Consider the following 14151-nt stretch of genomic DNA (forward strand, 5'->3'; position numbering starts at 1 on the left):
GCTTCACAGAGAAATGAACAAGGGATGGAGGGTGGACGGTGCCGGGCGTTGGGAACTCGCCACCGAGACGCTCCGGGAGGCAGGAGTTGCGCCCACACCACCTCGGTTCCCTTCTCACCAGCCCCGGGCCGCCCGGACCCCTGTGCTCCCGCGCGCCGGCCGCTCCGTCTCCTCACCGGCGCGCGGACGCCGCTCTGGGCCGCGGGTCTTCCCCGCGCTCCGGCATCCGGAGCCGCCCTCGCCGGCTCTGCCTCAGCCGCCGCCGCCCCGGAGCACGGAGGAGGGGGCGGGGGCGCGGGGCCGGGGCCGGAGGCGGGAGGGCGGGCGGAGGGGGAGGCGGCCGTCCCCGCCGCGGCGCCTCCGCCGCGCCCCTGTCGGCCGCGGGCCCCTCCGGCTTCCCGCGCGCCCTCCCGCGGCCGCTCGCCCTCCCTCGCTAGCGCGGGGCGCCGGGGGCGGCGGCGGGAGTGCGCGCGAGTGAAGGACGCGCCTCCCTCCGCTCCTGCGTCCGCAGGCGCTGGCGGGCGGCCGCGCTTCTCGCTCCGGCGGCGGCGGCGCGCGAGGCGGCAGCGGCGGCGGCTTCCGGAGTCCCGCTGCGAAGATGCTCAAAGTCACGGCGCCCTCCTGCTCTACCTCGTCCTGCTCTTCGGTCGCCTCCAGCGCGGCCCCCGGGGCCGGGAGCCTCGTCCCGGATTACTGGATCGACGGCTCCAACAGGGATGCTCTGAGCGATTTCTTCGAGGTGGAGTCGGAGCTGGGACGGTAAGGCGCGGGGCGCCCAGCGCGGGGCTCGGGCGGGGAACCCCGGGAGTGCACTGGGGGTTGTCCCTCTCCCAGTGACAGCTCCCCCAGGCTGCGGATCCCCCCACCCCCACCAACGGCCCTTTGATTTCTCCCTGCCTGGAGAGAGCTAACCTTCCTTCAGACGCGACTGCGGTCCCCCCAGGGCGCCTGGGCCAGTGCAGTTACTGGGCTCAGCCCGACTCTCTCCCACCCTCCGCCTTCTCCTCGCAGGCTGCCACTTCCCTTGGGTGACAGCTCTCACTGCACGTGGGCCCTGCTTTCTCAATTGGTGTCTCTGCTCATGATTACAGATTGCCAAAAGGTTCTGTATGTCTAGTTTTTTTGGGGTGGGGGGGTGGCACGAAGAGTGCCCCTCCGAATCATGACAGAATTATTAAATTAGATTCTTCCTCCTTCCTCTCATCAAGCTCTCCAAAGCAAGTGGCACTAGAAATTAAACTTAAATACTATCTTCCCTGCAGAGTCTGCTCAGGAGTGAAGGGGGAATGAATCATTTAAGAGAGTTGAAGGCAGAATAATGAACTAGTGAGGCTTTAAAGGGAAAACAGCATATGGGGTCCAGGCAGTGGTAATTAGTGTGAAGAGTTCTGTTGCTCTTCTTTCATGTGCTAGAGTGATTTATTTAAATTAGATATGCAAATAACCATCTCCCTAGGGTTGCAGAAATGCCTCTCATCCCTCCTCTGAAGATACAAACAGGTAGCAGTTGGGCCTTGTGAATGATTCGGTATGTTGTCACATTTTTATCCACTGAAAATTAGTTTTTTCTTTCCCTCCCTTCCTTTTTTCCTTCTCTTCTTTCTGTGATCCCCAGTTAAAGAGACTTGTTTTCAACACTCATTTTAGATCTAGGCTGTTTCTTACAGGGAATCTGAAGATATAATTTCAAATGTTGACAAGTTGCAGCTTTTACATATACTACTTCTTTGCAATTTCATTTTCCATTCTTTTTTTGTTGGAAATAGTTTGACAGCCATTCCTTGTTGTAATACCACTGGAGACCACAGAGAAGGATTCTGGATGTTAACACTTAGACAAAAGGTGTAAGGGTCACTACTAACCACCCCCACCCCCACACATTTGCTATTAAAAGGTTTGTTTAGTACAGAAGAAGTATAAAAAAAGCAAAACTTCTGATGAAAATTGAATAATTTATCGCCATTTAAAAATGTTTCAAAAATTTGAGCATTGAATAATGTGTTCATAACCATCCATTTTTGATCAAATTTTTCAATATTCATTTGAAGGTCCCTTGTATGTAGGTTGCAATGAAATGACAATGATGTCCATTTTTGTAAGATTCAAGACCTATTATAATTGTATGATGTGCTGCAGTGGGGCGGTGTGAACTTCTGATTAAAGAGATAATCTATGCAAAATTGTTTACTTGGTGTTTTAGAAACTGACAGATAGTCAAGGAAAAGCTTCATGCTGCTCACAGGCCTGTCCCAGCCGCAAATCTGCTTTCTGGGTGACATTTACCCCAGATGCCTCTACCAGGCTGACTTATCATCAATGCATATTGTCTTTATGAATAAGCTCCCCATCAGGAAACTCAGAAAATTTTCTTTAATTTGAGGGATGGGAAAGTGAATAGAAAAAAGATAAACTATCAATTGTACATGCATATGGGATGGCAGACTTCCTGGGACAAAAACCTAAGAAATTTGAAGTTTTCCTCTAGCTTTGGTGTTATATGTTGCAATGCATTTTGGAGGACATTTATAAATAAATTATATAGTTGCTTTTTGACTTGTGGATGGGGTGATATCTCAATAAACCCACTGAGAGTTAAAAATACCGTAAACTGAAAATGCATGTAAGATATCTAACCTAACAAACATCATAGCTTAGCTGAGCCCACCTTAAACATGCTCAGAACACTTACATTAGCCTACAGATGGACAAAATTATCTAACAAAAAGCCTATTTTATGTTAATGGTTTTGTTTTGTTTTATTGAAGGCAGAGTCTCACTCTGTTGCCCAGTTAGAGTGCCATGGCATCAGAGCTCACAGCAACCTCAAACTCCTGGACTCACGTGATCCTCTTGCCTCAGCCTCCCAAGTAGCTGCTACTACAGGCACCCACCACAATGTCTGGTTAATTTTTCTATTTTTTTGTAGAGATAGAGTCTTGCTCTTGGTCAGGCTAGTCTTGAACTCTTGAGCTCAAGCAATCCACCTACCTTGGTCTCACAGAGTGCTAGGATTACAGCTGTAAGCCTATACTAAAATTTTGAATACTATACACAGACGTGCATTTTATAGACGTGAAGAGATGTGAAAATGCAAAACACAATATTCGAGACACTCTGGCAACACAGTTCACTATAGAGTGCTGGATGTTTACCCCTGCGATCACAAGACTGACCAGGAGCTGTGGTTCACTGCTGCTTCCCAGCAGTGCAAGGAGTATCCTACCACATATTTTTACCCCAGAAAAGATAAAAATTCGAATATGAAGTGTGGTTTCTCCTGAATGTACATCACTCTTACACCATTGTCAAGTCAAAAAATCATTAAGTTGAACCATCCTGAATAAGGGACCACTAAGACTTTTGCCTCTTACTGTCTAGTCTTTTAAAAATTTTTAGACACCCCACAGAATTAAAATACTTTTAGAAGAAAAACTATAATGTTCTTACTTCTGCTCTGTTTTTTAGCAGTAATGTGTATTGTTAGGTAAGTTCTCTGTAGATGGCATCAGTGAGGTGCATGCTTACTCTAGGTGAAATTTTAACAATTATTTCATTATCAGCAATTTTTTCCAACAAAATAAACTAGCAACTAATATTTCAGGTTTCATTAAGTCTTCATGAAGCCAGAGAATACAGCAGAATTGTCATTGTAAGTATTGACAGGGTGACAAAGTCTGTTTCCTTCCTACACTTGTGATCAAGTAGAGTAAAGTTAATTGGTTTCAAGTTTTTACTCTAAGCCAGCTGTTCTCAACCTGTGGGTTGTGACCCCTTTGGGTGTCGAACAACCCTTTCACAGGGGTCGCCTAAATATATCCTGTGTATCAGATATTTGCATTACGATTCATAACAGTAGCAAAATTATAGTTATGAAGTAGCAATGAAAATAATTTATGGTTGGGGGTCACCATGACATGAAGAACTGTATTAAGGGGTCATGGCCTTAAGAAGGTTGAGAACTACTGCTCTACGCCATGGGTGAAATCTGCCTGCCAGGGTGGCTCTGAGGCCAAAACATTTGATTTATTAGTAACACAGTTCTCATTAATATGTGACGAGACTATCTGGTAAGTCTCTGCTGCCGTGGTTAGCTTCAGGGTGGAGACAATCCCCTCCAGATTCAGTAATTTGTTGGTTCCTCCATTACTAGTGACTCCTGACTGCAAGAAGATTGGACAGTGACCACTGGGGCAGCACGTCCTCAGCAGGCGTTTGGCCTCTCTAGGGGAGCTAAATCCCCATGGCTGTACCCTCTGAAGCCCATGGAGGGTGCCACAGGGACACTGATCTGCACGGGGCCAGTCAGACCAGGGTTGATGCCATAACTTTGTTTAGGGGGCAGGAAGGTTAGGTGGAGGGGTTGTTTAAGAGTATCAGGCAAATAAATTTCTCTAAAATCACATTTGAAAACACTATTATTTATAGAGTTTGTCAAAACGTTTACAAAAATCACGATACACCAACAAATTCAGTTCTATTTAAAAATATGAATTGGCCATGATCCTGCTCAGGGCTGAACATCCTAGACAGCAGTTGGTCTTTTGCCCAGATATTGAGACACTGGCATTTTAAAGGCTTTTCTAAGGGAGAGGGGAGCTTATCTCCAACTCAGACTCTCTCTGGAAGTTTGACACAGGGAATGACAGGATGGTCCTGGCCTGCTCTGTGGTGCACAGGTGACCCTGTGCATGCAAACCTGTACTGTGGTTTTAGCGGTGCCCCACCTCATGTGTTCGCCTGTTACACCAGATATAAAGGAAATTTATAACAAAACCAGAAGTATTCCTAGACATACAAGGCCAGAGAAACCAGATGAAAGATAATCAGGACAAAAAAGAGTGTGTTGAACTACTTTGGAATCACTTAAAAAAATGTCTATTCTGTTACTATAGTTGCTTTAGGCTGGTCACTTTGGGTATCACTCTCTAATCTGAATCATAGTTTCAAAAATGTACTTATGTGGGAACTCAATTGAACTATGATTATATAGGATTCCTTGCTATATATATTATTGGTTAGGAACCAGATAGATTTAGTTAGTGAGATGTGTGTGTGTCTATGTGTGTGTAAAGCAGGAACAGTTTCTTAAAACAATGTTTATTCTTATTACAACACACTCAAATAGTTTATACTAATATTTTAGCTGAACTCATTTGATTTCATATCCCACTGATGGGTTGTGACTCAGTTTGAAAAATGTTATTTTAGCAAGCTGTGGATGACAGATTAAGCCACAGGCAGAATCCTTTTAAAAAATAGTCCTGCAGACCAATTGGCAACATTGAGTGATGTCCATTTCAGGCTGTTCTGTAGAGAAAAACCTTCCTGTCTTTCCCTCTAAATAACTTTTGGGTTTCCTCTTATAAACAATTTGGAAAAACTTTGGTGTCTTCCCAAGGGTTGCTTGCACACGGTAATCTGAACTGACTGAGGGGACCGGGGTTGGTGCTGGGAGCACCTGCACTGTGTAGGGGAGGAACTCAGAGGCCTGAGAAGTGGTCTGTTCTGCACAGAAATGCATAACTCTGGCACTAGCTAATTGGCAGCAAATGCTTCCTGTAAGGAAACATGAACAGTGTGCATTTTCTCAGACAAGGGCTTCAGGCAGTGCTCTTGGCTTGTCTTATGCTCTGGTTGATATAACAAAATGTCATAGACTGAGTGGCTTGAACAACAAACTTTTATTTCTCACCATTTTAGAAGCTGGGAAAGCCAGCAAGTAATTTCCTCAGTGGGTTCTCTTCCTGTCTTACAGATGGCTGCCTTCCTGCTGTCCTCACAAGGCAGAGAAGGAGAGGAAAAGAGAGAGAAACGAAGCTCTTAGGTGTCTCTTCTAATAAGGACACTAATCCCATTATGGGGGCCCCACCCTCATGACCTCATCCTAGACATAGTTACCTCCCAAAGGCCCCATCTTCAAATATTGTCACTCTGGGGGTTAGGGCTTCAAAATATGAATTTTAAGGTCATACGGTTCAGTCCATAGCAAGGCTGATGAGGAAATATCTTCCCCTTTCCCTCTCTTTGGTCAATCCTCTTCCTAAGCCATGTTCCTGGCCAGTACTTCTTATGACCTTGGTTTTTCCCTTACTGTCGCCTTTTGGGCCCTACTGGCTATGCAGGAGTGCCTCTGGCTACTGATCTCCTGTTGCATACTCCACACTTAGCAGCTTGCACTCTTCGGGAATAGTATTTTATTATCTAACTAGGAATTAAAAATACACCTGTTCAGCCTCTGTCTTGTCCTCTGTGGATCTGATTCTTTTCTCAGGCAGTTCACTCAGGCACAGAGTGGGATTAGAAGTGGGAGAGTACAAACTGGGGCTGTGTGGCTCTTCACGGGAACACTGACTACAACCTTCCAGAAGGCAGAGTCTTGTTCACTGTTATGTGCTCATGCCTAGTGCACCTAGCAGGTACTCAGCAGATGATCGGAGAGAGAATGAATAAGTGGTGGCTATGGGGCTGGGCACAGCTGGTGCACCCCTTCTTCTTTGAGATCTTGGTCCCTGTTGCTATTGATGTTATAATGATCTTGATTCTAATGACCTCAGGCTAAGAGAAATATTATAATCTGTTTATCTTCCCCCTAAAACCTGTGTGACCATAACCCCAATCTCACTCAGTATTGATTTCTTTTCTTCACAGTGAGAGTATTGGTAACTGCCACCTCTGCCACTTGTAGGAGTTGAAAATAATGCGGCTTTTCTGTTGGCAGAGTGTTTTGTGGCTCTAAAATGAAAGGGATTCGGTTTCACCTTCACTATCACTTTACCACAGGCATAGCAGAACTGGGAGTTAAAGCCAGTGGAACTTAAAGACCTGAAATGTCTCCACACCACTCCAATCGCTAATGTTAATGCATAGTAAATGCTAAATTTGGAAATATACTCACTATAAGGGACCTGAAAATCAAGCAAAGAGGAAGATAACATCATTGCTTTAAGAACACAAAATTTTTCCATGTTTAAATACTGTTACAAGGTTAAAAATAAATCCAGATTTCGAAACAAGTGCCATTTGCTTCTAACCGTTTGGAGAACTTGACTTAAAAAAGGAGAAGGCAGAGGGGAGAGAGAGAAGAAAAATGAAAACACTAACCACAAAACAGCTTCAAAGAATTTTCTTATAAATGCTTTACCCTCAGGTATATAAGTGTGGGTTATGTGTTTGCAGCTGTGCATTCAAGAACAAAGTACTCAGTGTTAGCCAAGCAAACTATTTCAACTACTGGTAGTTTTTTTTTTTTTTTCCTGGCCTAAAAAGTAGTTTGTTGCTGTTTGTTTTTTAACTCCCTTTTGGGAAAGCTATATATCTAATAAAAAGAATATTGATTTTTAAAAATTTCAAGATCAAGCTTATCCTGCAAAATACGGTATTTAATTGAGTCAAAGAACCATAAAATTCAGGCCAAAGAATAACTTTTCATGTAATTCGTGGCAGCCAGTGTCAAGGTTTTATTCAAATTATATCAATATTTACCTTAATTCTTCTTTCTTCTATTTGTAGTGCAGGGTCATCTGAAGATTTCATAACCCCAGTGGTTTAATTAGGAAGTTAGATCTAATTATTGCTGGCACAGAATTAGCACACAAAGGATGTAGACCCTTCAGTACAGTTCATTTATCTATTTGCAAACAGAGGCCAGTGGTCATTTGGGTGATGTAAAATAGTCAAAGGTTTAGGTCAGAGGTTTTCCTGAGTCATTGTCAGTGGCAAAGATCAAATAAGGAAAGGAGTGGTGTCTGGAGAGAGGGAGACTTACAAGGAGGGGTAGAGGGTCATGTGTGTAGACCTTTCTCTTCTCGGAGAGCAGAGTTTCTCAACCTAGGCTCTGGAGACCTTTGAACTGGATATTCCTTGTTATGGAGGCTGTCCTGTGCACAGTAGGATAGTTAACCAGGTCCCTGACCTCTAACCACAGATACCAGTGGCAATATCCCCACCAACGTTGTGACAACCAAAACTCTCTCCCAACATTGCCAAAGGCAGTCCTCCTCCCCTGCTGAGAACCACTCTCTTGAACTAGTCTTTTACGTGATTTGCTTTCAGTTATGTAGACAGTGAACAGTGCAAAGGTTGATAGATTGAGTTCATTAGGCTTTACTGAGTATCTGCTGTGGTCAAATGTTTCTCCATTTCTGTGTAAGACCAATAAGGTTTCTGTCACACATGCCACCATCTGTGCTAAAGTGTGCTTAGTATTTTCATTTGAATTCCTTTATTTTTGCTAACCTAAATTTACTTACAAAGAACACTTACTTCCACTAAATTGAAATCCAGAAATAAAAGCAAACTGTATATGCCATAAATAGAAGCCAACTGTAAAACTAAATTGCAAAAAACATAAATAACATTTTTATTAAATCGTACCTAGAAATGTCCACCTGCACAGGCTATGCCTGAGGACAGTTCTTGTTTGGTAAAAAGAGAAATTAATTATCAAAGGTTAGAAGGGTTAAAACCATAGAGCACAGATGGAGGTTTTCTTCTTGATGTAATCAGGATGATTGAAAGATAATTGAAAAAAGAAGGATGTTCCCATTTTTTGATTTCTTGTTAGTTAATTTCATGCCTTTGAGCCACATAAATTCCTCTAGGTTATAGGCCTGACCTTTTGAATAAGTATAACTTAGACAATGTTTGTTAGCAGAGTGTGTGGCAGGGTGAGGGGCTAGGGTATGGATGAATGTGATGCTTAAATGCTCTTTAACCTTCGAGTATATGGGGTACTGATGATAAGGCATTGACAATAAATCTAATACAAGAGAAACTAATAAATAAACAAATAAACAAAACCAAAATGAGGCAGAGATGTAAGAACCACAGCAGTCTTTAAGACAGAATGATACATCTCTCTGAGAGGATTGGGGTTTCAGGCAGAGGGTGCATTCTAAGGAGGGACAGACCATGGCAGAAAAAAATGCAGGATGTACCTTTTATTTATTTTTTTTTCCTTGCAGTTTTTGGCTGGGGCTGGGTTTGAACCACCTCCCGTACATGGGGCCAGCGCCCTACTCCTTTGAGTCACAGGTGCCTCCCCTGTACCTTTTATTTTGCAAAATTTACAAAGTGTGGACATTGCCTTGGCAATGGTGATACCAGACCAAAGACGTGTTGTGGAAAAAAAAAAAAAAAAAATGACTGAGTCTGTGTCACTTGAAAACCTAAATTGTAGATGATGTAATTATTTAGAGAGCGAAAGGTGGTTATAGATGCAGCTGGGTCTTGGGCTGTGGCTGTGGAACTCAGAACTAGCCACGACAAACCATGGGGCTGGGTAAGAGAAAACTTGCCATGTTGGTTTAAAAACAAAAGAGAAAAAACAAAACCTGCCATATCCTGTGACGAGATAAGAAAGCGGAAGTGTAGGATTGATTGAGATCAGTTGCTTACACCAGGTGAAGAGCCAGTAAAAGGAGAGACAATAAATATTTCAGGCTTCAGAGATGGGGGTGCAACCAGTCTGTGGACACTCTCGACTCTGCCATAGTTGAATGAAACTGGGCACACAGGACACAGAGACAGATGTGTGTTGCTGTGTGTGTGTGTGTGTGTGTGTGGCAGTGGAATGTTCTTCTTCATTTTTTTTTTTTTTGCAGTGGAATGTTCTTCATGTTTGATTTTTTTATCACCCTTCCATCAAAAAGTGTTACTCTTCTTTTGATTTTTTAAAACCAATTTTAAAATTTAAAAATTTTAGATTTAGTTTTAAATTAAAAAATTTAGATTTCAAACTGTACAAAGTCAAGTGGCTGCTAGATTTGTCCGTGGCTTTGCTAACCTAGACCAGTCAAGCTGAAAGTCTGTTCCTCCTCAGTTGTATGAGAGAATTTCAAATTAAGAAAACATCAAAACTTCATTTATTCAAGGAACTACCTTGAATCCCTCTTTCACTTTGAAAATGTCAAGCTGACATTAATTTTCCAGGTGGGCACAGGCTTTAAATGCCTACTCATCCTTTTTCTAGATCTCCTGAAACTGCTACAGTGAACAGTTGTAACCTGTGTAGCATGTTGACTAGATCTGTTCCATTCATCTTTTTTTTGTTCTTCTTTGTTTTACCTGATATTGATTGCATGATTGATGTTTACCTATTTCTTTCACCTAATATTGATTTTTACCCATTTCTCTTATCTGAAGTTGATTGCATGATTGTTGATTTTTCTCATACGATGTTTATAAAAATGTAGAAGTTAAATTTCCATATCATGATCAGTGTTCATATCCAAAGACTATTTATTGGTGGTTAATTTGTTTTATTCATAATAATTAAATAGGTTCCAAGTTGATCTTTATTATATTTGGGGTGAAACCAATAATATGTTAAGTAAACTATTAATAGAAGATTTACCTTTGACTAGCAAAGTTTGATTTTTCTGTTCTCTGTGTTACCTTTATGTTGAGTAATTTTTCTATATGCTGTGCATAGATCTCATATGGAGGGATTAAGATCCTTTAAATTGAGACCCTGTTCAAATAAGCAACGTGTTGAAAAATATAATTATTCCTTTTTTATTTTGAATAAACTTTAAAGCTAAACAAAATCTGCTACTCATATTTTAACTAAAACAGAGGTTTCTTAAGTGGGATGTCCCCATGAGGAGGGCATGTAATATAATGAGGTGGTAGAAAAAAGTGTTAGATAATCTAGTTTTGTTTCTTTTTTTTTTTAATTTTGCTTTTTATTTTTATTTCTGGATTTTTTAAAAAAGCTTATTACATATCTGCCCAGCAGCACATGTGTATAGCATCAGTTGGTACATTTCGCATACACAATGTAACAGCATGTATTCAAAAGCATTTCATTGGATGATTACTGGATCAAAGAATGGCAATTATAAGTGGATACTGAATAAAGTATCCACTTATATTTAAATAACATTCTACTTTATGAAAATAAGTTTAAAGCAGTTATATAGATCAAAATGCAAATAAAAAGAAATCATGTTGCAAAGTGTGTCTTTGTTCACAGAGGGGAAGTGGGTACATACATACCCTGGTTATGCATCTCAAGGCTCCTTGATGAAAGGTTTTGATAAGAAATCTCTGCCGTTGTAACCAAAAAATTCACATAGAAGAAAAGAGAAAAAGAATAAAGGAATACAGCTTGCATACATCAAGCAGAGGGTTAAATGAATTTTGGGTAGAGTAAGAAAGATCAGTGGTCATGGAGTTTAGAGGAGAAAAGAGGAGGCAAATGGAGCTTTTAAAATTTATTTATAAGAATTTCAACTTTAATGTAACTAATGTGCCTCCTGATAAATTTTTCCAGTTGCTTTCTTAGGTAGCTACAGACACAGCTACAGACTTTGATCTAAAGTGTTTTATGGGCAGTGCTTAAAGAGTTGCGGACCTTAGTGCCCTGATGTTGAGTTTGACCCTGTTAATAAATGCATCGCCCCATTTACTTGTTAAGCCTTGAGATGCCTCTGACTGGGTTGAAAAATTCACTAGGTAAAAAAGTATTTCTTAAAAAACAAATAAAAAAAAAGAGAAAAGAGGGTTACATTTAAGTCATGCCTCAGAGTGACTGGGTTGAAAAATTCACTAGGTACAAAAGTATTTCTTAAAAAACAAACAAAAAAAGAGGGTTACGATGGAGACCACTCTCTGAATACAATGGTCTGTAAAAATGGTAATGGATGTGACATGTTCTCACCTGTTTACTGCTAGTTTGCAGTAGCATTCTGTATTTAAAATGCCCTTTCTTTGATTTATACCATTACTGTAGACCGAACTTGACTAGCTTTACAAAGCAGAACGTAGAAGAGGAAGGGACAGCAAATCTGTAAGTGTGACTGTGTCCACACATCTATTCTCACCTTCAATGCGGTATTTGAATAACTTCTCCCTATTGTGTGTCCTTATGGACTGTCCAGTAGAGAACTTTGCCTGTGTTTTGCCTTTTATTGCACAGAATCTTACACTTGTTAGCTTGGTCCACCTTCCTTATTGTACTATCTTGAAGGGACAATTAGTGACTAAGTCAGTAAGTGACTACCTTCCATGTGGGACATTAACACATAACACCGTTCTTTAGTTGTGACAAATGTTATATGTTGAGTCTTTACCAGGATTTAAATATATTGCTATTTGCCTTTAAGTGAATCTTGTATTTTTTCAAAGCTCTCTATCAGGACAACTTTTGAGAAAATAAGAATATGCTATTATATGTGACCAAATTCAAAATATATAATTCAATAAATCAGCCCGACCTAGAGTGTTCAGTTAGGCCTCTAAAGATTTCTTCTGTGAGTGGAAACATTTTTAGTGGCTCCTTTGGGACTCTGGATCCTTCCTGTCCTTTCCCCCCAGTGTGAACATGTAAACTAATGAAAATGTTAGATGAGGCAAACTTGCGAGCTCTCCTGGGTGCAGCCTGTAACTAAGAACATAATAAACAGAGCTCGTCACATGTATGTATCCCGCAGTAGTGAAGTGGAGCAAATTAATCAGGGTAATCTCCAGCAAACCGGTACGGTTCTTAGTATGTTGAGCTATGTGGTGTCCTAGGCAATGGGATGTCAGAACCGAGGTGGGCTGAGGAGAAGCCCCAGCTTGAGCTCAGGACGGGCAGGTGGTGGAGTAGCGGGACCCTCAGGGAGCTGCCCTCCAAGGGCAGAGGCGGGCAAGGCAGCTAGTCAGGCGGCCCTGATGGAGGGCACCATGCAGGCTGTTCTGGAGAGTTGATGGGGGGTGGGGGGAAGGTTGAGGAAGGACTGCTGAGTAGGGCAAGGGCTGAGACAGGAACAGGCAGGATAACATTGCTACTGGATGGCTGGGCATCTTTGGACACACAGCTGAACCTCACTCAGCCTTGTTGGTAAAGTGAAGATTGTGGTACTGTGTTCCCATTTGTCAAATCCATACCTGGCATGTAAATGTACTATTATTCCCCAGATAGGTCACGAGGTGGGAGGTAGGGGATGATGATTCTGAATTGTGTATGGGTAGGATAAATACCTGACTTAATCCAGCTCACACAGCCTAGTTCCCTACCACTTCTCTCCTGATTAACGTCCTGGGATGTTTACCAGGAGCTTGATGTGGTTTCGCTGTCTTTGTGGGTATTGCTCATTCTTTTGAGAATACTGGCAGGTGTTTACCACCAGCACCATTTTACAAGTGAGGAACCTGAGGCTCAGAATGCTGAAGCAGCTTGTCCAAGCTCACACAGTGGGAGCTGAGATTCAAGCCCAGATCTGTCAGCCTCCTGCATCCGGGCACTTGCCACCATCCCCACATTAGCCCCGCGGGCTCCTCCCCTATCTCTATGTGGTGTCCACGAAGCTCCCTTGGCCTGACATGCTCCTCTCCTGCAGTTTCTCCAGGATGAGGTTCCTCCCGGGGTGGTGGTGGGGGGAGTTTCTCCCCGTTCCCTGCTACTTGGGCGAACCCATCTCTGATATCCCCACTGCCAAGCCCACCCTTCAACCTAAAGCCTGCCCCTGGAAGTGCTTCGTCAGAGGCATTAGTTGCAGGAAAATAAGCAGGACTTAAATCTCTCTTTTTAAGGTGTTTTCCCTATAGCAACCCCCTGCTAAGGCAGCACGCTGTGAAATTTCCTGTCAATGCCCACCTTCCTTAACCTGAAATGCAAACAGCAGAGGGCTGGCCTGGGCCCCCTGTGCACTGCTGGGTCCCCAGCACTTTGAAGCAATGCCTAGTACACTTAGAAAATACTTGTTGCACCAGTGAGGCTTCCACAATTGAAAGTCCTTTCAGAATCAGGAAACTTTTATCAGCCCACTCAGTCTTAAAGGGCTCCCGTCTCTGAAGGGTCAGGAATACTGTCACCCCCTGTGATTAGATCACCTACTTCAGAGGTCCCTTCTAGCCTCGAGCACCTGTGCCTTAGTGTTCCCTTCCAATTAAATTCTCTGGGTGATTATGGTTCTTATGTTCAGGAGACAGAATAGCTTTTGGAGTAAGTAGGGCTTTAAGCTCCAAAGGCTTTTTCAAATGTGTCGGAAGATCCTTGAATACATTTTATTCTTACTTTGTGCTTTCAAAATGCTTTAGCGTTTTTTAGAAACATGCACTCATAGTTATATTTGCTCATTTTTACTTCCGTTAGTGGACCACACAAGTGCTGCAGTAACTGTAAATATCTAGGACAGAATTTAGCAAGAAAGTGTGTTTTCAGGT

General features: G+C 42.5%; 1 protein-coding gene across 2 annotated transcripts in view; it reads left to right on the forward strand.

The window, feature by feature from the left end:
- The first annotated feature begins 482 nt into the window (after positions 1–482).
- Positions 483–14151, forward strand: part of CAMK4 (calcium/calmodulin dependent protein kinase IV) — a 230402-nt gene continuing 216733 nt past the window's right edge. Inside the window, exon 1 of one of the 2 annotated variants that reach the window (XM_053567073.1) lies at positions 483–759. In XM_053567073.1, coding sequence (XP_053423048.1) covers positions 599–759 — 161 coding nt within the window. In that variant the 5' untranslated portion in view covers positions 483–598. Of the gene's footprint in view, positions 760–1495; positions 1529–14151 lie in introns of those variants that run through there. The other variant, XM_053567074.1, reaches the window with a different exon arrangement.

The sequence above is a fragment of the Nycticebus coucang genome, chromosome 17 (assembly GCF_027406575.1).
Source record: "Nycticebus coucang isolate mNycCou1 chromosome 17, mNycCou1.pri, whole genome shotgun sequence".
Lineage (NCBI taxonomy): Eukaryota > Metazoa > Chordata > Mammalia > Primates > Lorisidae > Nycticebus > Nycticebus coucang.